The sequence below is a fragment of the Salmo trutta genome, chromosome 18 (assembly GCF_901001165.1).
Source record: "Salmo trutta chromosome 18, fSalTru1.1, whole genome shotgun sequence".
NCBI lineage: Eukaryota > Metazoa > Chordata > Actinopteri > Salmoniformes > Salmonidae > Salmo > Salmo trutta.
The window spans coordinates 1,603,154-1,628,397 of NC_042974.1; the positions used below are offsets into that span (position 1 = coordinate 1,603,154).

The 25,244-nt window shown below is 45.0% G+C and overlaps 1 protein-coding gene across 5 annotated transcripts; it reads right to left on the reverse strand.

The window, feature by feature from the left end:
* Nucleotides 1-252: 252 nt before the first annotated feature.
* On the reverse strand, nucleotides 253-23,228 carry LOC115152719 (docosahexaenoic acid omega-hydroxylase CYP4F3). Of its 5 annotated transcripts, none has more exons than XM_029697470.1 (13): nucleotides 22,769-23,228; nucleotides 19,635-19,872; nucleotides 18,296-18,440; nucleotides 15,315-15,368; nucleotides 13,891-14,018; nucleotides 12,664-12,785; nucleotides 8,080-8,226; nucleotides 7,714-7,919; nucleotides 6,778-6,907; nucleotides 5,445-5,578; nucleotides 3,075-3,139; nucleotides 2,876-2,958; nucleotides 253-2,696 (listed from the first exon to the last, which is right to left on the reverse strand). In XM_029697470.1, exons 2-13 carry the CDS (start codon nucleotides 19,869-19,871, stop codon nucleotides 2,519-2,521), a joined length of 1,629 nt encoding a protein of 542 aa, XP_029553330.1. In that variant the 5' UTR covers nucleotide 19,872; nucleotides 22,769-23,228; the 3' UTR covers nucleotides 253-2,518. The 5 variants fall into 5 exon arrangements, with proteins under 5 accessions (XP_029553330.1, XP_029553331.1, XP_029553328.1 ...); XM_029697471.1 differs by lacking the exon at nucleotides 22,769-23,228 and adding an exon at nucleotides 22,570-22,736; XM_029697468.1 differs by lacking the exon at nucleotides 22,769-23,228 and adding an exon at nucleotides 22,455-22,538.
* Nucleotides 23,229-25,244: the final 2,016 nt, after the last annotated feature.

Genomic DNA, 25,244 nt, shown 5'->3' on the forward strand with positions numbered 1-25,244 from the left:
GGTTAACTGCCTTGTTCAGGAGCAGAGCGATAGTTTTTTACCTTGTCAGATTTGGGTTTCAATCCAGCAATCTTTCAGTAACTGGCCCAACACTCTAACCACTAGGCTACCTGCCTCCCCAGTATCCACCACTGTGTTGATGAGAGTGTTTGGGTTTAGATATGTGCTCTGCAACAAATCTCTACCCAAGCTTTCCCTTGCAAACTGCCAATGACACTGTAACTGAATCATGTAACACTGGCAAATACCTGATACATTCGACAATTTATTGGAGGGAAATCTCTTATTAAAATAGAGTAAAAAGACAGATCAGAGCAGAGGCTTCTGGTCCACATGCTAGCACAGTACTCATCAAGGCTATGTTTATTCAATCTCAAAATAACAATGCACTCACACTGCAAAAAAAATAGCTTAAAAAACGAAAATCACATGAACAATTCAGATGAAAAGTACTTAATTTATGTTCTAATACATTCAGTAGGCCGACCTACATTCACTGTTCATGGAAATGTTTCTATATTTATTTATGTTCTAATACATGTTTCAGCTGACGTACACTGAGTGGACAAAACATTAGGAACACCTTCCTGATATTGAGTTGTACCCCCCCTTTTGCCCTCAGAACAGCATCAAATTGTCAGGGCGTGGACTCTACAAAGTGTCGAAAGCGTTCCACAGGGATGCTGGCCCATTTTACACTTTAGCAGAAGCTCTTATCCAGAGCGACTTGAGTTAAGTTCCTCGACAGATTTGTTCCCCTAGTCTCCTAGGGGATTCAAACCAGTGACCTTTCAGTTACTGGCCCAACGCTCTTAAGCACTAGGCTACCTACAGTACCACCCTATGCTTCCCCCAGTTGTTCTCAAGTTGGCTGGATGTCCTTTGGGTGGTGGACCATTCTTGATACACACAGGAAACTGTTGAGCATGAGAACCCCAGCAGCGTTGCAGTTCTTGACACAAACCGGTGCACCTGGAACAGGGTAGGCATTATGGGCAGTACCTAGGGGGGCTGGCCCGCCCTACCTACCTCCTTGCCCGTCCAAATAAAATATAGAAATATTGAACATTTATTTGACCAAGACACGCGCCGACAAAAAGACGCATCAATCTCAGATAAAGCATTCGAGCGAGCGAAAAAGCGTCCATCTGTCTCGGTACTGATGCTGTCTGGACAAAAGGAGTATGGCATGTATTACTTTTTCCTGCCAGATAGCATCAGATAGATGGTCTCACCCTAAGGAAACAGAGGGGCGCTGTTTCTCTCGCTAGTTTCAGCATAGAGGATTAGGCGAAACGAGAGCTCTCACTCTTGCCGAAATATATCCTGAATTAACCCAATGCGTTTCTATGGGTATGATATGTAGACCTAAGCTTGTAGCCTGCATTCCCACCTTTGGGACAACTCACATTGTTAGGACGAAGACATCAGCATCTCGTCATTATATATATTTATTCTCTGGTTTCAGCCACTTGCGAATTAGAAAGGAAAGTTAGCTGGTGCACAGTGCACTGTTCAGATGCTGGCTTCCCCTAAAGTAACTGATGTTTTGCCAACATTATAGAATTACTCCTGTCTAAATAAAATAATTCAAAATACTTTACCAGAGAGCTTAACTTAGCATCATAAATGGCAGCTAGCCTAGTGGTTAGTGTTTGACTAGTAACCGAAAGGTTGCTAGATCGAATCCCCGAACTGACAAGGTACAAATCTGTCTTTCTGCCCCTGAACAAGGCAGTTAACCCACTGTTCCTAGGCCGTCATTGAAAATAATAATTTTTTCTTAAATATGAAATAGCTGTTTGGGCAGCGTGCATGGCAATAGGCCTGGCTGATTATTGACTTGTGGCTGTCAGTGAAAAACATCTCTAATGTGTCTCGAGACTAATTTAAAACGTTGCAACAAGAAGGGGAGGGGTGTGTGGTGAAGATATGGGCGTCTCTCTCCAGAATGCATGCTCTCAGCTCTCCAGAATGTTCCTCCTGACAATTCTTGCACTTTCATTGTTGTGAATTGTTTGCTCTTCGATTGTTTGTTTTGTTCAATTCTCCATTATATATGTAACCCGTAGGCATAGTAGATGTACCGTTCATCCCGTAATTTGGTTACATTCATTTCTGTTAATGCATGTATTACCATCATTTACCGTTCTCCTTCCCGGAGTGGAAACGTTGTTTTCAGAGTTCACAGCCTGATACACTTGTGAGAAACAACAAGTACCAGTTTATTTTATATCCAACTGAGAGAGCAATAAGCATGTATGTGGTTTCTCTGTCCTGATAACGTCGAGTCATAGCTCAAGTCAAGGCAGATAGAAAGGGAGGCTGAGTAGAGAGATTCATGAGAACCTGCATTTTCATCAGGATATTTTGCTGTTTTATTTGTCGGTTTTAGGCCTACGTATTTTACAGTTTTAAGGTGTTCTTAACGTTTCGTATACTCAGTGTATGTTTATACAGTAAAATCCTAAACAGTTTCTCTATGTCTGATCCATAGAGGAGACATGGAGGTCAGGGGTTAGTCCTGGGGGGTGTCCAGGGTCTCCAGCGTCAGCCACAGCCCCCCCTCGGCCCTGAGCACCAGCTGGGGTAGCCTCCTCACCTCCACCCCCCCAGGGGTCAAACGGAACCTCCTCAAGGTCAACGCCACCACCACACGCAGCTCCGCCATGGCAAACTTCTGACCTATACAGTTCCTACAGCACAGAATGATCGATGACGGTTAATACTGTATCATCATAGCCTGGTCTCCGGATCTGTTTGTACTGTCATGTCAGCACAAACGGATCAGGGAACAGGTTCTAAACATTAGGCTATGTTATGCCTGGGCTGTGATGATAATGTGTATAAAGATAATGTAAAATAGAATCCATACCTAGGTCCTGAAGAGAAGGGTATGAAGGCATGGGATGAACGGTCCTTTGAGTTCTCAGGGTCAAAGCGCATGGGGTTGTAGACCTGGAGAGAAGAAGAGTGAAATGCCATCAGACTAAAGTGAGCCTGTCAGCGTCACTGTGACAGAATATTAGGAGCTAGTCAGAGCCCTGAGTGTAGATGTAGTAAACTGTACTAACGTCTGGGTCAGGCCAGATCTCAGGGTTGTGATGGGTCCCATAGATGCTCACCAGACAGATGCTACCTGAGGTGGAAAAAAGACATTAGACATTAGTATTAGCAAAGCACATGCTCCGCCTACCTGAGGATCTGTCTTCTTCAGCTATTTCCTGTGTTTACGTTGCCTTTCCGTTTAGTCTATAAGAACGCTAAAGCTTCGTCAGGGATTTAACGCACCGTCTCCACACATACTGTACCAGTCAAAAGTTTGGATACACCTACTCATTCCAGGGTTTTTCTCTTTGCTTATTTGAGCTGTTCTTGCCATAATATGGACTTGGTCTTTTACCAAATAGGGCTATCTTCTGTATACCACCCCTACCTTGTCACAACACAACTGATTGGCTCAAACGCATTAAGAAGGAAAGAAATTCCACAAATTCACTTTTAACAAGGCACACCTGTTAATTGAAATGCATTCCAGGTGACTACCTCATGAAACTGGTTGAGAGAATGCCAAGCGTGTGCAAAACTGTCATCAAGGCAAAGGGTGGCAACTTTGAAGAAACTCATATAAAATATATTTTGATTTGTTTAACACTTTTTTGGTTACTACATGATTCCATATGTGTTATTTCATCGTTTTGATGTCTTCACTATATTCTACAATGTAGAAAATTGTAAAAATAAAGAAAAACCCTTGAATGAGTAGGTGTGTCCAAACTTTTGAAATGTGACCTATTTGTATGTCACAAGAAAGAGAATAGATTTTTCGTGGAACTTAAAAAAGTTACAATTTAATATAGTTGAAATGTTTACAAATTAGATCCGCAGAAATGAAAGCAACTTCTGAAAATGAACACTCGTATTGTTTAAGTAAAGCATGTTTCGATAGGTGTAATCTAGACCCAAGAGTGTTGATTTCTAATCAGAGTGTATACTGCTTTTGACACGTCTGCTGAATTATGTAGACAGAGCAATTGGTTGGTGGTTGTAGCCCTGTCCCTCCCCTTTATGATAATGGTTTCAAATATGCAAATATACCCAAATACACCCTGTGGTCTGACCCGTTCCCCTCCCCTCACCCTGTGGTATGACCCGTCCCCCTGACCTCACCCTGTGGTATGACCCGTTCCCCTCCCCTCACCCTGCGGTATGACCCGCCCCCCTCCCCTCACCCTGCGGTATGACCCGCCCCCCTCCCCTCACCCTGCGGTATGACCCGTTCCCCTCCCCTCACCCTGCGGTATGACCCGTCCCCCTCCCCTCACCCTGCGGTATGACCCGTCCCCCTCCCCTCACCCTGTGGTATGACCCGGCCCCTCCCCTCACCCTGTGGTATGACCCGCCCCCCTCCCCTCACCCTGCGGTATGACCCGCCCCCCTCCCCTCACCCTGTGGTATGACCCGCCCCCCTCCCCTCACCCTGCGGTATGACCCGCCCCCCTCCCCTCACCCTGCGGTATGACCCGCCCCCCTCCACTCACCCTGCGGTATGACCCGTCCCCCTCCCCTCACCCTGTGGTATGACCCGTCCCCCTCCCCTCACCCTGTGGTATGACCCGTCCCCCTCCCCTCACCCTGTGGTATGACCCGTCCCCCTCCCCTCACCCTGTGGTATGACCGTCCACCTCCCCTCACCCTGTGGTATGACCCGTCCCCCTCCCCTCACCCTGTGGTATGACCCGTCCCCCTCCCCTCACCCTGTGGTATGACCCGTCCCCCTCCCCTCACCCTGAGGTATGACCCGTCCCCCTCCCCTCACCCTGAGGTATGACCCGCCCCCCTCCCCTCACCCTGCGGTATGACCCGCCCCCCTCCCCTCACCCTGCGGTATGACCCGCCCCCCTCCACTCACCCTGTGGTATGACCCGTCCCCCTCCCCTCACCCTGTGGTATGACCCGTCCCCCTCCCCTCACCCTGTGGTATGACCCGTCCCCCTCCCCTCACCCTGTGGTATGACCCGCCCCCCTCCCCTCACCCTGCGGTATGACCCGCCCCCCTCCCCTCACCCTGCGGTATGACCCGCCCCCCTCCACTCACCCTGCGGTATGACCCGCCCCCCTCCACTCACCCTGTGGTATGACCCGCCCCCCTCCCCTCACCCTGTGGTATGACCCGCCCCCCTCCCCTCACCCTGTGGTATGACCCGTCCACCTCCCCTCACCCTGTGGTATGACCCGTCCCCCTCCCCTCACCCTGTGGTATGACCCGTCCACCTCCCCTCACCCTGTGGTATGACCCGTCCCCTCCCCTCACCCTGTGGTATGACCCGTCCCCCTCCCCTCACCCTGTGGTATGACCCGTCCACCTCCCCTCACCCTGTGGTATGACCCGTCCCCCTCCCCCTCCCCTCACCCTGTGGTATGACCCGTCCCCCTCCCCTCACCCTGTGGTATGACCCGTCCACCTGGCACCGTGATGTCCTTAGTGTATCGTCTGGTGACAGCAGACACGGGGGAGTGTAGTCTCAGAGACTCTTTGATACACATGGTGGTGAAGGGGAGGCTGCTCAGGTCCTCCCTGCAGAAACACAACACACCAGTCACTCTTTTATGGATCATTCACACATACAGAAAGGACTGGTCTGTTTTGGGAGTCTTGGCCTACAGAGATCCCAGACTCCTCTTATTAAAGTGGTATCTTCTCCTTGTGTCATCTCCTGGAAAGAACCAGACCGATGAGAACACATTCCTGCCTTTTTGAGATGAAGAGAGGATGGAACTTTATTACAAATTATTACAAATGTGACCTATTTGAGAAAAGCCTGTGGTATGACCCGTCCCCCCTCCCCTCACCCTGTGGTATGACCCGTCCCCCTCCCCTCACCCTGTGGTATAACCCGTCCCCCCTCCCCTCACCCTGTGGTATGACCCGTCCCCCTGACCTCACCCTGTGTTATGACCCGTCCCCCTGACCTCACCCTGTGTTATGACCCGTCCCCCTGACCTCACCCTGTGGTATGACCCGTCCCCCTGACCTCACCCTGTGGTATGACCCGTCCCCGTGACCTCACCCTGTGGTATGACCCGTCCCCCTCCCCTCACCCTGTGGTATGACCCGTCCCCTCCCCTCACCCTGTGGTCTGACCCGTCCCCCTCCCCTCACCCTGGGGTATGACCCGTCCCCCTCCCCTCACCCTGTGGTCTGACCCGTCCCCCTCCCCTCACCCTGTGGTCTGACCCGTCCCCCTCCCCTCACCCTGTGGTATGACCCGTCCCCCTCCCCTCACCCTGTGGTATGACCCGCCCCCCTCCCCTCACCCTGTGGTATGACCCGTCCCCCTCCCCTCACCCTGTGGTATGACCCGTCCCCCTCCCCTCACCCTGTGGTATGACCCGTCCCCCCTCCCCTCACCCTGTGGTATGACCCGTCCCCCTCCTCTCACCCTGTGGTATGACCCGTCCACCTCCCCTCACCCTGTGGTATGACCCGTCCCCCTCCCCTCACCCTGTGGTATGACCCGTCCCCCTCCCCTCACCCTGTGGTCTGACCCGTCCCCCTCCCCTCACCCTGTGGTATGACCCGTCCCCCTCCCCTCACCCTGTGGTCTGACCCGTCCCCCTCCCCTCACCCTGTGGTATGACCCGCCCCCCTCCCCTCACCCTGTGGTATGATCCGTCCCCCTCCCCTCACCCTGTGGTATGACCCGTCCCCCTGACAGAAACAAAGACAGACAGGCAAGCGGACAGACTGACAGACGGACGGACGGAGGTGCTGACCAGTCTAAGTCCTCTGTCTCTCGGTCTTGTAGGAGGTCGTTGACCTCGGCTCTACAGCGGTCCTGGTAGTCCTGATGCTGAGACAGGTTATACAGAACCCAGCTGATCCCGCTGGCCGTGGTGTCATGACCTGAGAGGGAATAAAGTCTCAAATAAAGTGGTTTATGATAGGATATACTGCCAGGGTAAATACAGTAGTTTATGATAGGATATACTGCCAGGGTAAATACAGTAGTTTATGATAGGATATACTGCCAGGGTAAATACAGTAGTTTATGATAGGATATACTGCCAGGGTAAATACAGTAGTTTATGATAGGATATACTGCCAGGGCAAATACAGTAGTTTATGATGGGATATACTGCCAGGGTAAATACAGTAGTTTATGATAGGATATACTGCCAGGGTAAATACAGTAGTTTATGATAGGATATACTGCCAGGGCAAATACAGTAGTATATGGTAGGATATACTGCCAGGGTAAATACAGTAGTTTATGATAGGATATACTGCCAGGGTAAATACAGTAGTTTATGCCTGGATATACTGCCAGGGTAAATACAGTAGTTTATGATAGGATATACTGCCAGGGTAAATACAGTAGTTTATGATGGGATATACTGCCAGGGTAAATACAGTAGTTTATGATAGGATATACTGCCAGGGTAAATACAGTAGTTTTATGATAGGATATACTGCCAGGGTAAATACAGTAGTTTATGATGGGATATACTGCCAGGGTAAATACAGTAGTTTATGATAGGATATACTGCCAGGGTAAATACAGTAGTTTTATGATAGGATATACTGCCAGGGTAAATACAGTAGTTTATGCCTGGATATACTGCCAGGGTAAATACAGTAGTTTATGGTAGGATATACTGCCAGGGTAAATGTAGTAAAGGATAGGGTGGAACTAAACACTCCAGGATCACCTCCAAACATGAAAGTGTCTGCCTCTGCTTTTATCTCCTCATCTGTGAGACCATGGCCCTCCTCATCCTTTGACAGCAGTAACAAATCAATGAAGTCTGCTACTCTTTTCCTCTTCTCCTCCCCTCCTGTGGTGTCAGTGTGGCTCTCTGGCTCCCCCTGGTGGAGAAGCTGTGCTCTGCGCTCCTGGACAACAGTCCTGGTGAACCTGTGTATAGGGTTGTAGAATTTGAGTAACTTTCTGAAAATTCCCAAGTATTCCAGAAATCCTGTTTGGGGGAATCTTGGATTTACAGCTTCCAGGTATCTTCCAAAAGGAATTTCAGGAAAAACGTGGAATTTCAGGGAAATCTTCAGCCAATTCCTACCTGTGTACTATATTACAGGCCTGTTTGAAGCGCTGTCCCTCTGGGGACCTCCAGTACAGCCAGTCCCAGTGGTGCAGGATACGTCCTCTCCGCTCTATCACCAAGGTGCTCAGCTCAAAAATGGCTGCTATGTACTCACTGGAACTCCTGGACGAAAGGAAAGGAGCCATCAGACATTAGAGTTAGATAGAGGAGAGTATGGAGACAGAGTTAGATAGAGGAGGAGGGTAGAGGAGAGTGTGGAGACAGAGTTAGATAGAGGAGGAGGGTAGAGGAGAGTATGGAGACAGAGTTAGATAGAGTTAGATAGAGGAGGAGGGTAGAGGAGAGTATGGAGACAGAGTTAGATAGAGTTAGATAGAGGAGGAGGGTAGAGGAGAGTATGGAGACAGAGTTAGATAGAGGAGGAGGGTAGAGGAGAGTATGGAGACAGAGTTAGATAGAGTTAGATAGAGGAGGAGGGTAGAGGAGTATGGACACAGAGTTAGATAGAGTTAGATAGAGGAGGAGGGTAGAGGAGAGTATGGAGACAGAGTTAGATAGAGTTAGATAGAGGAGGAGGGTAGAGGAGAGTATGGAGACAGAGTTAGATAGAGGAGGAGGGTAGAGGAGAGTATGGAGACAGAGTTAGATAGAGTTAGATAGAGGAGGAGGGTAGAGGAGTATGGACACAGAGTTAGATAGAGTTAGATAGAGGAGGAGGGTAGAGGAGAGTATGGAGACAGTTAGATAGAGTTAGATAGAGGAGGAGGGTAGAGGAGAGTATGGAGACAGAGTTAGATAGAGGAGGAGGGTAGAGGGGAGTATGGAGACAGAGTTAGATAGAGTTAGATAGAGGAGGAGGGTAGAGGAGTATGGAGACAGAGTTAGATAGAGTTAGATAGAGGAGGAGGGTAGAGGAGAGTATAGAGACAGAGTTAGATAGAGTTAGATAGAGGAGGAGGGTAGAGGAGAGTATAGAGACAGAGTTAGATAGAGTTAGATAGAGGAGGGGGGTAGAGGAGAGTATGGAGACAGAGTTAGATAGAGTTAGATAGAGGAGGAGGGTAGAGGAGAGTATAGAGACAGAGTTAGATAGAGTTAGATAGAGGAGGAGGGTAGAGGAGAGTATGGAGACAGAGTTAGATAGAGTTAGATAGAGGAGGAGGGTAGAGGAGAGTATAGAGACAGAGTTAGATAGAGTTAGATAGAGGAGGAGGGTAGAGGAGAGTATGGAGACAGAGTTAGATAGAGTTAGATAGAGGAGGAGGGTAGAGGAGAGTATGGAGACAGAGTTAGATAGAGTTAGATAGAGGAGGAGGGTAGAGGAGTATGGACACAGAGTTAGATAGAGTTAGATAGAGGAGGAGGGTAGAGGAGAGTATGGAGACAGTTAGATAGAGTTAGATAGAGGAGGAGGGTAGAGGAGAGTATGGAGACAGAGTTAGATAGAGGAGGAGGGTAGAGGGGAGTATGGAGACAGAGTTAGATAGAGTTAGATAGAGGAGGAGGGTAGAGGAGTATGGAGACAGAGTTAGATAGAGTTAGATAGAGGAGGAGGGTAGAGGAGAGTATAGAGACAGAGTTAGATAGAGTTAGATAGAGGAGGAGGGTAGAGGAGAGTATAGAGACAGAGTTAGATAGAGTTAGATAGAGGAGGGGGGTAGAGGAGAGTATGGAGACAGAGTTAGATAGAGTTAGATAGAGGAGGAGGGTAGAGGAGAGTATAGAGACAGAGTTAGATAGAGTTAGATAGAGGAGGAGGGTAGAGGAGAGTATGGAGACAGAGTTAGATAGAGTTAGATAGAGGAGGAGGGTAGAGGAGAGTATAGAGACAGAGTTAGATAGAGTTAGATAGAGGAGGAGGGTAGAGGAGAGTATGGAGACAGAGTTAGATAGAGTTAGATAGAGGAGGAGGGTAGAGGAGAGTATAGAGACAGAGTTAGATAGAGTTAGATAGAGGAGGAGGGTAGAGGAGAGTATGGAGACAGAGTTAGATAGAGTTAGATAGAGGAGGAGGGTAGAGGAGAGTATAGAGATAGAGTTAGATAGAGGAGGGAGGGTAGAGGAGAGTATGGAGACAGAGTTAGATAGAGTTAGATAGAGGAGGAGGGTAGAGGAGAGTATGGAGACAGAGTTAGATAGAGGAGGGAGGGTAGAGGAGAGTGAAAGAGGTGATCTGCTGTACTAAACAGTTGTATTTCAGGATGAGCTGTATAAACCAATAGATGAAACACATTAACGTGCCCTGCTAAGAGAGACTGGCCAAAATGCTGCAACATACAACACACAACACATGGAATAATGTGTCCTTGAGGTCACTTGAGGTCGTCCTTCCACAGTACAGTAAATATCACGTATATGATAGCCTTATATTACAGCCTGTATGGCAACTCTGATCTTATAGAATAGAAGTGGAGTGACATGGGCTCTTGTCTCAGTCAGTAACAGAGGTAGAAGGTTACTGGACTCTTGTCTCAGTCAGTAACAGAGGTGGAGGGTTACTGGACTCTTGTCTCAGTCAGTAACAGAGGTGGAGGGTTACTGGACTCTTGTCTCAGTCAGTATCAGAGGTAGCAGGTTACTGGGATCTTGTCTCAGTCAGTAACAGAGGTAGCAGGTTACTGGGCTCTTGTCTCAGTCAGTATCAGAGGTAGAAGGTTACTGGACTCTTGTCTCAGTCAGTAACAGAGGTAGCAGGTTACTGGGCTCTTGTCTCAGTCAGTAACAGAGGTAGAAGGTTACTGGACTCTTGTCTCAGTCAGTAACAGAGGTAGAAGGTTACTGGACTCTTGTCTCAGTCAGTAACAGAGGTAGAAGGTTACTGGACTCTTGTCTCAGTCAGTAACAGAGGTAGAAGGTTACTGGACTCTTGTCTCAGTCAGTAACAGAGGTAGCAGGTTACTGGGATCTTGTCTCAGTCAGTAACAGAGGTAGCAGGTTACTGGACTCTTGTCTCAGTCAGTAACAGAGGTAGCAGGTTACTGGGATCTTGTCTCAGTCAGTAACAGAGGTAGAAGGTTACTGGGCTCTTGTCTCAGTCAGTAACAGAGGTAGAAGGTTACTGGACTCTTGTCTCAGTCAGTATCAGAGGTAGAAGGTTACTGGGATCTTGTCTCAGTCAGTAACAGAGGTAGAAGGTTACTGGACTCTTGTCTCAGTCAGTAACAGAGGTAGAAGGTTACTGGACTCTTGTCTCAGTCAGTAACAGAGGTAGAAGGTTACTGGGATCTTGTCTCAGTCAGTAACAGAGGTAGAAGGTTACTGGGCTCTTGTGTCAGTCAGTAACAGAGGTAGCAGGTTACTGGGATCTTGTCTCAGTCAGTAACAGAGGTAGAAGGTTACTGGGATCTTGTCTCAGTCAGTAACAGAGGTAGAAGGTTACTGGACTCTTGTCTCAGTCAGTAACAGAGGTAGAAGGTTACTGGACTCTTGTCTCAGTCAGTAACAGAGGTAGAAGGTTACTGGACTCTTGTCTCAGTCAGTAACAGAGGTAGAAGGTTACTGGGCTCTTGTGTCAGTCAGTAACAGAGGTAGCAGGTTACTGGGATCTTGTCTCAGTCAGTAACAGAGGTAGCAGGTTACTGGGATCTTGTCTCAGTCAGTAACAGAGGTAGCAGGTTACTGGGATCTTGTCTCAGTCAGTAACAGAGGTAGCAGGTTACTGGACTCTTGTCTCAGTCAGTAACAGAGGTAGCAGGTTACTGGGATCTTGTCTCAGTCAGTAACAGAGGTAGAAGGTTACTGGACTCTTGTCTCAGTCAGTAACAGAGGTAGAAGGTTACTGGGATCTTGTCTCAGTATCAGAGGTAGAAGGTTACTGGGATCTTGTCTCAGTCAGTAACAGAGGTAGCAGGTTACTGGACTCTTGTCTCAGTCAGTAACAGAGGTAGAAGGTTACTGGGATTTTGTCTCAGTATCAGAGGTAGAAGGTTACTGGACTCTTGTCTCAGTCAGTAACAGAGGTAGCAGGTTACTGGACTCTTGTCTCAGTCAGTATCAGAGGTAGAAGGTTACTGGGATCTTGTCTCAGTATCAGAGGTAGAAGGTTACTGGACTCTTGTCTCAGTCAGTAACAGAGGTAGAAGGTTACTGGACTCTTGTCTCAGTCAGTAACAGAGGTAGCAGGTTACTGGGATCTTGTGTCAGTCAGTAACAGAGGTTGCAGGTTACTGGACTCTTGTCTCAGTCAGTAACAGAGGTAGAAGGTTACTGGGATCTTGTCTCAGTCAGTAACAGAGGTAGAAGGTTACTGGACTCTTGTCTCAGTCAGTAACAGAGGTAGAAGGTTACTGGACTCTTGTCTCAGTCAGTAACAGAGGTAGCAGGTTACTGGGATCTTGTCTCAGTCAGTAACAGAGGTAGAAGGTTACTGGGATCTTGTCTCAGTCAGTAACAGAGGTAGCAGGTTACTGGACTCTTGTCTCAGTCAGTAACAGAGGTAGAAGGTTACTCACTGCTTCTGGATCAGTCATATTAAACATAGACTACTCACTGCTTCTGGATCAGTCATATTAAACAGACTACTCACTGCTTCTGTATCAGTCATATTAAACATAGACTACTCACTGCTTCTGTATCAGTCATATTAAACAGACTACTCACTGCTGGCAGTTGCTGTTGTAGCTGAAGGTACATCTGAGCAGACTGTCCAGAGTCATCAGGCTGATGTGACTGAACATGTCCTGGCGGCTCTCTCCCTCGGCCACCAGGCGGCGCCACTTAGACTGACGCCAACCAACAGGGGAGAGACCATAGAGTTAGTTAGAGGAGTCATCTTTGTATCTGTCCCATTAAGGTGTCAGTGACAGCCTCAGTGACGCTGCCCGTGCTATCTCCATTTTGAAGTAGTCTATTTTCTTTTTTCTTAGTGTTTTTAAAAAGCATAAAGCTAATATTGGTGATTTACAGCAACCTGCAGTGTTGGAGTCCTGAATCATATCTTTTGTCATTCATTTATTGTGGCCACTAGATGGCAGTGATATAGCTTAAAGCCATTTACAAACAATGCAACCAGGCGACAATGCTCTGATATTTGGCTGATCACTTAGAACCTATAGGAATCCCCACCAAGTTGACTTCTTTAAAATGGTGGAATCCCTTGGTTGTGTTTCAGATCATTTTGTGTCCAATAGAAATGAATGGTAAATAATGTATTGTGTCATTTTGGAGTCACTTTTATTGTAAATAAGAATAGAACATGTTTCTAAACACTTCTACATGAATGTGGATGCTACCATGATGATGGATAATTAAGCAATAAGGCCTGAGGAGGTGTTGTATACGGTCAATATACCACAGCTAAGAGCTGTTCTTAACTACGACGCAACGCGGAGTGCCTGGACACAGCCCTTAGCTGTGGTATATTGGCCATATATCACAAACCACCGAGGTGCCTTATTGCTTAATAAATAATCATCATGGTAGCATCCACATTCATGTAGAAGTGTTTAGAAACATGGTATATTCTTATAAACTGGTTACCAACGTAATTAGAGCAGTAATGCTAAATGTTTTGACATACCCGTGGTGTACGGTCTGACATACCATGGCTTTTAGCCAATCAGAATTCAGGGATCAAACCACCCAGCATGTCGGAGGAGTGGTTAAACCCACGTAATGGCTGCTGTTGCTCCATAGACTCACATGCATGATGTCAGAGGAGTGGTTGAACCCACGTAATGGCTGCTGTTGCTCCATAGACTCACATGCATGATGTCGGAGGAGTGGTTGAACCCACGTAATGGCTGCTGTTGCTCCATAGACTCACATGCATGATGTCGGAGGAGTGGTTGAACCCACGTAATGGCTGCTGTTGCTCCATAGACTCACATGCATGATGTTGGAGGAGTGGTTGAAGATCTTCACATAGTTCTTGAGGATGTCGAAGTGGAATGCAGGAGTGAGTAGACGTCTACGACGAGACCAGTCCTCTCCGTTACTCAGGAGAAGACTCTGTCCTGTATGAGAATATTACTGTAACTGTGACCAGGATAGAGAATCTGAAAGTACTGTATATAGTATAGGAAATATAATTGTAACTTTGACTAGGATAGAGGATCCTAAAGTACTGTATATGGTATAGGAAATATTACTGTAACTGTCACTAGGACAGAGGATCTGAAAGTACTGTATATGGTATAGGAAATATTACTGTGACTGTCACTAGGACAGAGGATCTGAAAGTACTGTATATGGTATAGGAAATATTACTGTGACTGTCACTAGGACAGAGGATCTGAAAGTACTGTATATGGTATAGCAAATATTACTGTGACTGTGAGAGAGGATTTGATTTCAGAGTGTATTGTATATGGTATAGGACATATTACTGTGACTGTGAGAGAGGATTTGATTTCAGAGTGTATTGTATATGGTATAGGACATATTACTGTGACTGTGAGAGAGGATTTGATTTCAGAGTGTAGTGTATATGGTATAGGACATATTACTGTGACTGTGAGAGAGGATTTGATTTCAGAGTGTATTGTATATGGTATAGGACATATTACTGTGACTGAGAGAGGATTTGATTTCAGAGTGTATTGTATATGGTATAGGACATATTACTGTGACTGTGAGAGAGGATTTGATTTCAGAGTGTATTGTATATGGTATAGGACATATTACTGTGACTGTGAGAGAGGATTTGATTTCAGAGTGTATTGTATATGGTATAGGACATATTACTGTGACTGTGAGAGAGGATTTGATTTCAGAGTGTATTGTATATGGTATAGGACATATTACTGTGACTGTGAGAGAGGATTTGATTTCAGAGTGTAGTGTATATGGTATAGGACATATTACTGTGACTGTGAGAGAGGATTTGATTTCAGAGTGTATTGTATATGGTATAGGACATATTACTGTGACTGTGAGAGAGGATTTGATTTCAGAGTGTATTGTATATGGTATAGGACATATTACTGTGACTGTGAGAGAGGATTTGATTTCAGAGTGTAGTGTATATGGTATAGGACATATTACTGTGACTGTGAGAGAGGATTTGATTTCAGAGTGTAGTGTATATGGTATAGGACATATTACTGTGACTGTGAGAGAGGATTTGATTTCAGAGTGTATTGTATATGGTATAGGACATATTACTGTGACTGTGAGAGAGGATTTGATTTCAGAGTGTAGTGTATATGGTATAGGACATATTACTGTGACTGTGAGAGAGGATTTGATTTCAGAGTGTACTGTATAGTCCTGGGGAAAGTAACTGAAAGGTGTTGATGTTTTGTACTTACCCAGCCATGGTCTCAGGAACCCATAGAACAGCTCATCTTTGACTGTGATGGAAGCTGCAAGGATGGACAAATGGTGAAAGAGATTCAGAAAAAGAGTCAGTGTAGGTCTACCGGCTCAGGAGAAAAGCAGACAGCATGGCAACAGGAAATATGGGTGCAGAGGGTGTGAGTGAGACCTGTTCTAAATGACACGCTAGCAGTTAGGGGGGTTATAACCTGTTCTAAATGACATACCAGCAGTTAGGGGAGTTATAACCTTTTCTAAATGACACATTGGCCATTAGGGTGGTTATAACCTATTCTAAATGACATACCAGCAGTTAGGGGGGTTATAACCTGTTCTAAATGACACGCTAGCAGTTAGGGGGTTATAACCTGTTCTAAATGACACGCTAGCAGTTAGGGGGGTTATAACCTGTTCTAAATGACACGCTAGCAGTTAGGGGGGTTATAACCTGTTCTAAATGACATACCAGCAGTTAGGGGAGTTATAACCTTTTCTAAATGACACATTGGCCATTAGGGTGGTTATAACCTATTCTAAATGACATACCAGCAGTTAGGGGGGTTATAACCTGTTCTAAATGACACGCTAGCAGTTAGGGGGTTATAACCTGTTCTAAATGACACGCTAGCAGTTAGGGGGGTTATAACCTGTTCTAAATGACACGCTAGCAGTTAGGGGGGTTATAACCTGTTCTAAATGACATACCAGCAGTTAGGGGAGTTATAACCTTTTCTAAATGACACATTGGCCATTAGGGTGGTTATAACCTATTCTAAATGACACACTAGCAGTTAGGGGGGTTATAACCTATTCTAAATGACACACTAGCAGTTAGGGGGGTTATAACCTGTTCTAAATGACACACTAGCATTTAGGGGGGGTTATAACCTATTCTAAATGACACACTAGCAGTTAGGGGGGTTATAACCTATTCTAAATGACACACTAGCAGTTAGGGGGGTTATAACCTGTTCTAAATGACACACTAGCAGTTAGGGGGGTTATAACCTGTTCTAAATGACACACTAGCAGTTAGGGGGAGTTATAACCTATTCTAAATGACACACTAGCAGTTAGGGGGGTTATAACCTATTCTAAATGACACACTAGCAGTTAGGGGGGTTATAACCTGTTCTAAATGACACACTAGCAGTTAGGGGGGTTATAACCTGTTCTAAATGACACACTAGCAGTTAGGGGGAGTTATAACCTATTCTAAATGACACACTAGCAGTTAGGGGGGTTATAACCTATTCTAAATGACACACTAGCAGTTAGGGGGGTTATAACCTGTTCTAAATGACACACTAGCAGTTAGGGGGGTTATAACCTATTCTAAATGACACACTAGCAGTTAGGGGGGTTATAACCTATTCTAAATGACACACTAGCAGTTAGGGGGGTTATAACCTATTCTAAATGACACACTAGCAGTTAGGGGGGTTATAACCTATTCTAAATGACACACGAGCAGTTTGGGGGGTTATAACCTATTCTAAATGACACACTACCAGTTCATAAAAAAGCCTAAAATAGACGAGATGCATCTGTTATTCCAAAACTTGAGCTCGTGATTAGAACACATATTTCCCTCCTATAATCAAATCAGTACATTTTGAATTTGTGATAAGGCTGTCATGATTTGGCAAGGAATGTAGCTTGTCCTGTTTGTGTATCCCATCAGTGTGTTTTTGTAGGCAGTCATGTCTGAAGACCTAATGGGAGCTTGGGTGAGCAGGACGTGTGTGTGTGTATGGGAGCGATCAGCACCCCACTACTCAAAACATCTTGCCGCGGCTACGACAGACAGTCTATTAGTCTATGGGCCAGTGTGAAAAAAAGCTTTGATGGTATTCAATTGTTCTCCACAATTCCCTGATCAAATTAAAATATAACCTCTCCAAAAAAATATGTTTTTCACACATTTATATATCTTGTTGAATGTGAGTCTAAAATGTTTGAAGGCTGATGAAAGAATGTTGAAGAGAAGTTGGAATGTTCACATGCTCGTTGAAAATGACTGTATCAAACAGCAACGGATACTCCTATTGGATGGACGTTATGTTAAAAACCATGGGATTGGTCAATGTTTGGCTGTTGTATCTAATGATTTACATCGACTGATTCACCATTGAAATAACAGTGTTTCAAATAGCAGAACAACATATTTGTTTTAGGGAAGTTGGTCATGGAAATAAGTTGAAGAGATCCAGATCTGGTACCATGTTGTTTTTATAGTTGCCACAATACTCTGTTGTATATTAATACCCAGCATGCTAACATGAAAGCTGTGATCTGTAAGATACCACTTAAGTAGTACTTGAAAGTATTTTTACTTAAGTACTTTACACCTTTGTCACGTGGTAGCAGAACACACCCCTACACTGCCCGTTCTGTCTCCATGCACCACCAAATGAATGCGTGTATGACATTTGAAGCCCCAAGGTGGCCCCATAGACATGTCATTACCAATCCCAACTGTTTCATACCTTAAATAGTGTTGTATCATGAAGTTAATAATATATCAACTGAGTTAGTATGAGAAGATTGTTCCCTGACAATACAAAACTAGATTCCCTCAGTCTATGAACCCTAACTAACTGCATAAGGGCTCATAACATATAATGTAGTGATAGCTACATTTAGCTACCTCTGATCAGTGTTATTCATATCGAAATATTACCCACAGACATGGACCTTACTGAAAATCCGTTGTTAGACTTTGCCACCCCAAAGTGGACAAATATGTGAAATGTGGCCCTCTGGTTCATGGACTAAATGAAGGGGTATTCTCTATACAGGGCACACTGTTCATTAGGGCACACAACTAAAAACGTTTTGAAACAGTTAGCAATGGGAAATGAAAATGAGCACTTCTTATTGGACAATTCCAGTTAGTCCCTCCTGGTTTCAGTTGGTTTTCTTCAGTTTGGTGCCCTAATGAACAGGACCCAGGAGTGAAAGATTGATGTACCTGGTGCCAGCAGCAGAGGCTTGATGTAGTCAGGGTGGAAGAGTCGGACCAGGGAGTAGAAGGGGCCCAGGAACCAGGAGCAGGAGTGGCTGTAGGTTCTTACCAGCTGATCCACCGCCTGCAGACCCTCCTCCGTGCTCCGCATCTACACACACACACACACACACACACACACACACACACACACCACGCCACACACACACACACACACACCGCACACCACACACACACACACACACACACACACACACACACACACACACACACACACACACAGGTAGAAAAACGCACGCATGTGCACACGCAGACACACACACACATTTTGTTTATAATATATGAAAGATAAAGATAAACAAATCTATTTGATGAGGGAAACAAAGAAAGGCCTACAGTGAAGGCAACATTAGTGAGGCTGGGGGGGAGGTTCCTCCAGCATTGGGACATTTGGAGGTAATGTTTCATGCTGTACTGTTGCTGAAACCAAACTTCCATGTGCAATATCCAGTCACGGATATCACAAAAAACACTGTTGAAACAACTGCAGGACTGATACAAAGCTACTCCTTTATAACCACAGGCTGGGGGATAGTGGTGTGGAATGAGTTGCCAATAAAGACTTTACAAGGAGATGTATTGTACTGTAAAGGGCAGGACGACTAGAGTTGTAAAGACAGACTTTAGTTTTCAGTGTTGACAACTAGAGTTGTAAAGACAGACTTTAGTTTTCAGTGTTGACAACTAGAGTTGTAAAAGACAGACTTTAGTTTTCAGTGTTGACAACTGGAGTTGTAAAAGACAGACTTTAGTTTTCAGTGTTGACAACTGGAGTTGTAAAAGACAGACTTTAGTTTTCAGTGTTGACAACTGGAGTTGTAAAAGACAGACTTTAGTTGAGTGTTTGTGGTGGAAGGGACACTTACTGTAGCTTACCCTTCTGAACCACAGGAAGAACCTTTTCCTGTGAACAAAGCACTGTTGCCTTCACTAGCCTAATACAAAATGGTGGTCACTGAGACTTAAAACATCCACTGAATTCACAAAAAAACAACATTTCCTTTCCATGGAGCAACATACATTTAAATTAATATTGGATCAGATTTATTAACCAATGTCCATTTATTTCAGCTCAACATGTAGGTTGTAGTGTAGGGGTTAATGTCCTATCAATTCCCTCCATTAATTCAGTCTGTACACACACAAACACACACACACACACACACACACACACACACACACACACACACACACACACACACACACACACACACACACACACACACACACACACACACACACACACACACACACACACAGAGATAGAGAGAGTATGTTTTCTCACCTCTCCCAGGTGTCCCATTAGCCAGTTTTGTGTGGGGGGCTTACTGAAGCACCGGAGACGTCTGGTGAACTGAGCATGGCTCCACAGCAGACAGACGACACGAAGGGACAGGAGGAGGACGACAACCAGAGCAGAGAGCTGGAGGAGAACAAAGAGGGAGCAGAGAGGAGACAGGAGACGACCCAGAGCCAGGAGTCCATCTAGCAGACGATCCAGCACTGCATCAATAACAGCCATCCTGTATAGAAACAATACCATCAACCTTAAATCAAATAAAGCTATTCTATTCTATTCTACTCTACTGTTTTCTATTCTACTCTATTCTACTGTTTTCTATTCTATTCTACTCTACTGTTTTCTATTCTATTCTACTGTTTTCTATTCTACTCTACTGTTTTCTATTCTATTCTACTCTACTGTTTTCTATTCTACTCTATTCTACTGTTTTCTATTCTATTCTACTCTACTGTTTTCTATTCTACTCTACTGTTTTCTATTCTACTCTACTGTTTTCTATTCTACTGTTTTCTATTCTACTCTATTCTACTGTTTTCTATTCTACTGTTTTCTATTCTACTGTTTTCTATTCTACTCTATTCTACTGTTTTCTATTCTACTCTATTCTACTGTTTTCTATTCTACTGTTTTCTATTCTACTCTACTGTTTTCTATTCTATTCTACTGTTTTCTATTCTACTCTACAGTTTTCTATTCTACTCTACTGTTTTCTATTCTACTCTACTGTTTTCTATTCTACTGTTTTCTATTCTACTCTATTCTACTGTTTTCTATTCTACTCTACTGTTTTCTATTCTACTCTACTGTTTTCTATTCTATTCTACTGTTTTCTATTCTATTCTACTCTACTGTTTTCTATTCTACTCTACTCTATTCTACTCTATTCTACTCTATTCTACTGTTTTCTATTCTACTCTATTCTACTGTTTTCTATTCTACTGTTTTCTATTCTACTCTATTCTACTGTTTTCTATTCTACTCTATTCTACTCTACTCTACTGTTTTCTATTCTACTCTACTCTATTCTACTCTATTCTACTCTATTCTACTCTATTCTACTGTTTTCTATTCTACTCTATTCTACTGTTTTCTATTCTACTCTATTCTACTGTTTTCTATTCTATTCTACTCTACTCTATTCTACTCTATTCTACTGTTTTCTATTCTAGTCTAATCCATCCTGTATGATAGAGAGTAGAGACACAACAAGGGTTGAGAACACATAGAAAGACGTCCCGCTTGGCCGACAGAAACAGCAGCTCTTCAACACGGTGTATCTCAACTGGTGTAATACTGTGCTCATAGACTGTGAAGTAGGCCTATACAGTGCAAAGAGAATACAATTCTATATATCACTTGAATCGGTGAATAACAATATATCCTAAACCAACTTAGTACTCTCGGTATGATGGCTTTTCTCGCTTCAACACATAAAGACTGACATCTACAGAAGTCCTAATTATAGCTGGTAGTCTGCACACACAGATACTTGCCTTTCTTAGAATATCTGACTGGCCTGGTTTAGTTCCTCTCTATAGAAGTCCTAATTATAGCTGGTAGTCTGCACACACAGATACTTGCCTTTCTTAGAATATCTGACTGGCCTGGTTTAGTTCCTCTCTATAGAAGTCCTAATTATAGCTGGTAGTCTGCACACACAGATACTTGCCTTTCTTAGACGATCTGACTGGCCTGGTTTAGTTCCTCTCATGCATTGAGACAGTCTCACCCTTTCAACATCTCTTTCTCTTAATCTCTTCCACCACAGACTGACTCAACACACAACAGGAAGCTACATCAGGACATGCTCTAACCCTGTGGGCCCTGGTCAAAAGTAGTGCACTACAAAGGGAATAGGGTGTCATTTGGGAGCCAGTCACCATGTGGGTGTTGATATTTTAAAGGATGTGTTACATTACACCGTTACATTGCATACTGTAGGCATGTAGGCTATTTTCTTCCCACTGGCCTCCTTAAAACTATCTACCACTACTTACATCTATAATTTAGCCCAAACAACTACCTCTTCCCCTACTGTATTTATTTATTTTGCTCCTTTGCACCCCATTATTTCTATTTCTACTTTGCACTTTCTTCCACTACAAATCTACCATTCCAGTGTTTTACTTGCTATATTGTATTTACTTCGCCACCATGGCCTATTTATTGCCTTTACCTCCCTTATCTCACCTCATTTGCTCACATTGTATATAGACTTATTTTTCTACTGTATTATTGACTGTATGTTTGTTTTACTCCATGTGTAACTCTGTGTTGTTGTATGTGTCAAACTGCTTTGCTTTATCTTGGCCAGGTCGCAGTTGTAAATGAGAACTTGTTCTCAACTTGCCTACCTGGTTAAATAAAGGTGAAATAAATAAAATAAAATAAATACATTTATAAAACTACATCTCCCATATAGCCTACTCTGTGATTCTCCACTGCTCTCCCACTCTATAGGAGGTTTACCTTCAGGCATCATTTTTATCACAGCCCAAAGGTGCTTTATTCAATTCCTCCAATGTTTCATGACTTTGTCAATCAACTTGTTCTTAACAAAACGGAATAATTGTTTAATGTTTCTGTATCAATATGGACTTTAAAAAAAAAATCCTTTGGGGGTCATCTTAATTCCACCTATAGTAATTTCATGAATATAAACTTTATTTCAATCTCGGTTTCTCTGGATGTCATGCCTGCTCCCTGTCTTCCCTCCAGGCTCCCCAGCATTACGCACTCCAGCCACCATCATCACCGACACCTGCCTTCACCCGTCACGCGCATCACGATTACTGGACTCACCTGGACTCAATCACCTCTGTCATTCCCTCCCCTATGTCTGTCTGTTCCCCGCGTCAGCATTCATGTTCTTATGTCACTGTATACCCGTGCGCTGACGCCGTTCCTGTCCTGTTACCTGTCTGTTCCGATTAAACGTATCTGCTTCTCATCTCCAGCGTCGGTCCTTACAGAATGTTGAAGCTACCAAACAAAGCATCGGTGAGTGCTTGCTTTCCGTTTGGTGGTGACGTCGTGGGGCCCGCCACCGATGGAACCGGGGATGTAAGCCAGCGGGCCTGGCTGTCACGCCCTAGCTGGCTCGAGAGGTTTCTTACCACGGTTGGTTCGGAAGGCGTCCATCCCACGTCAGTCCTCAGCCGGCTCGTCAGGTTTTTACGCCCAGCCGGCTCGTCGGTACGCCTCCGCTGTTGTTGTGCTGAAAGTCTCCCGCCGCCGCCGCCAGAATTCGCCCCTTCACGTGGACGCGCACACACTTGTTGCGACTTGCTTGCTAGTTGAGATTTCTGCGCTTCACTCGGTTGTCAGCCCACATTTCACTGATCTTAGTAGCAGAAAGCATGTTTTATTTGTGTCCTTCAAGGCAGCTGTCAATGATCATGTTAGGCTGCATTTCCTATTATTTTTATTTTTTTTGTGTGGCGGTTTGATCGCGGGGGAGGCACAAGTAATGTCTGCAGTTTTCGGTTTGGATATTTGTTTTAAGTTTATTTGTCTATAAATCTCTTTGCCAAAATTCGTCATCTCGCCCATGTCTTATTTGACTAGTACTTCTGAAATGTTTTATTGCTTGTCTACATTTTACTCCCTCTGTTTAATATAACACATACTTCAATGAATTTCGGTTGCCTATCCCGACTGAAGTTTATTCTATAGAAAGCATTTTGACTGTGCCACAGAAAGTATGACTCTGGTGACAAAATGTAAGGAAATTAGGGTTGGGGACTTCGCCAAGGCCAGCTATATTCTTTGTAGCTGTTTACATACCACCACAGTCAGAGGCTGGCACTAAGACAGCATTGAATGAGCTGTATTCCGCCATAAGTAAACAAGAAAACGCTCACCCAGAGGCGGCACCCATAGTAGCCGGGGACTTTAATGCAGTGAAACTTAAGTCAGGTTTACCAAATTTCTATCAGCATGTTAAATGTGTAACCAGAGGGAAAATAACTGATCCTCATTGCCTCTGATTAGAGATTATATTTAAGTAGGGTTTTTTTCTCATTGTTGTTTGTGGGTTGTTGTCTTTTGAGTAGTGTTGTCCTCGCTGCGTCACGGTTTGTTTTCAAGTTATTAGTGTATTGCATTCAGTTTCACTTTTAATAAATATGCGGAACTACGAAAACGCTGCATCTTGGCCTGCTCCTTATAACAACCGTGACAGCATCGATGATGTCGTCCCCACAGTGACCGTATGTACATACCCCAACCAGAAGCCATGGATTACAGGCAGCATCCGCACTGAGCTAAGGGCTAGAGCTGCCGCTTTCATGGAGTGGAACTCTAACCCGGAAGCTTATAAGAAATCCCACTATGCCCTCCAATAAACCATCAAACAGACAAAGCGCCAATACAGGACTAAGATCGAGTTGTACTACACTGGCTGTGACGCTCACCAGATGTGGCAGGGCCTGCAAACCATTACAGACTACAAAGGGAAGCACAGCTGAGAGCTGCCCAGTGACACGAGCCTACCGGATGAGATAAACTACTTCTATGCTCGCTTCGAGGCAAATAACACTGAAACATGCATGAGAGCACCAGCTGTACCGGAAGACTGATCACGCTGTCCGCAGCCAATGTGAGTAAGACCTTTAGACAGGTCAACATTCGCAAGGCCGCAGGGCCAGACGGATTACCAGGATGTGTACAGCGAGCATGAGCTGACCAACTAGCAAGTGTCTTCACTGACATTTTCAACCTCTCCCTGTCCGAGTCTGTAATACCAACATGTTTTAAGCAGACCACCATACTGCCTGTGCCCAAGAACACTAAGGTAACCTGCCTAAATGACTACCAACCCGTAGCACTCACGTCTGTAGCCATGAAGTGCTTTGAAAGGCTGGTCATGGCTCACATCAACACCATCATCCCAGAAACCCTAGACCCACTCCAATTTGCATACCGCCCCAACAGATCCACAGATGATTCAGTCTCTATTGCACTCCACACTGCCCTTTCCCACCTGGACAAAAGGAACACCTATGTGAGAATGCTATTCATTGACTACAGCTCAGTGTTCAACACCATAGTGCCCTCAAAGCTCATCACTAAGCTATGGACCCTGGGACTAAACACATCCCTCTGCAACTGGATACTGGACTTCCTGACGGGCCGCTCCAGGTGGAAAGGGTAGGTAACAACACATCCGCCACACTGATCCTCAACACAGCGGCCCCTCAGGGGTGCGTGCTCAGCCCCCTCCTGTACTCCCTGTTCACTCATGACTGCACGGCCAGGCACGACTCCAACACCATCATTAAATTTGCCAATGACACAACAGTAGTAGGCCTGATTACCGACAACGACGAGACAGCCTATAGGGAGGAGGTCAGAGACCTGGCCGTGTGATGCCAGGACAATAACCTCTCCCTCAACGTGATCAAGACAAAGGTGATGATTGTGGACTACAGGAAAAGCAGGGCCGATCAGGCCACTATTCACATCGACGGGGCTATAGTAGAGCAGGTTGAGAGCTGTTCCTTGGTGTCCACATCACCAACAAACGATCATGGTCCAAACACACCAAGACAACCATGAAGAGGGCACAACAAAGCCTATTTCCCCCCCAGG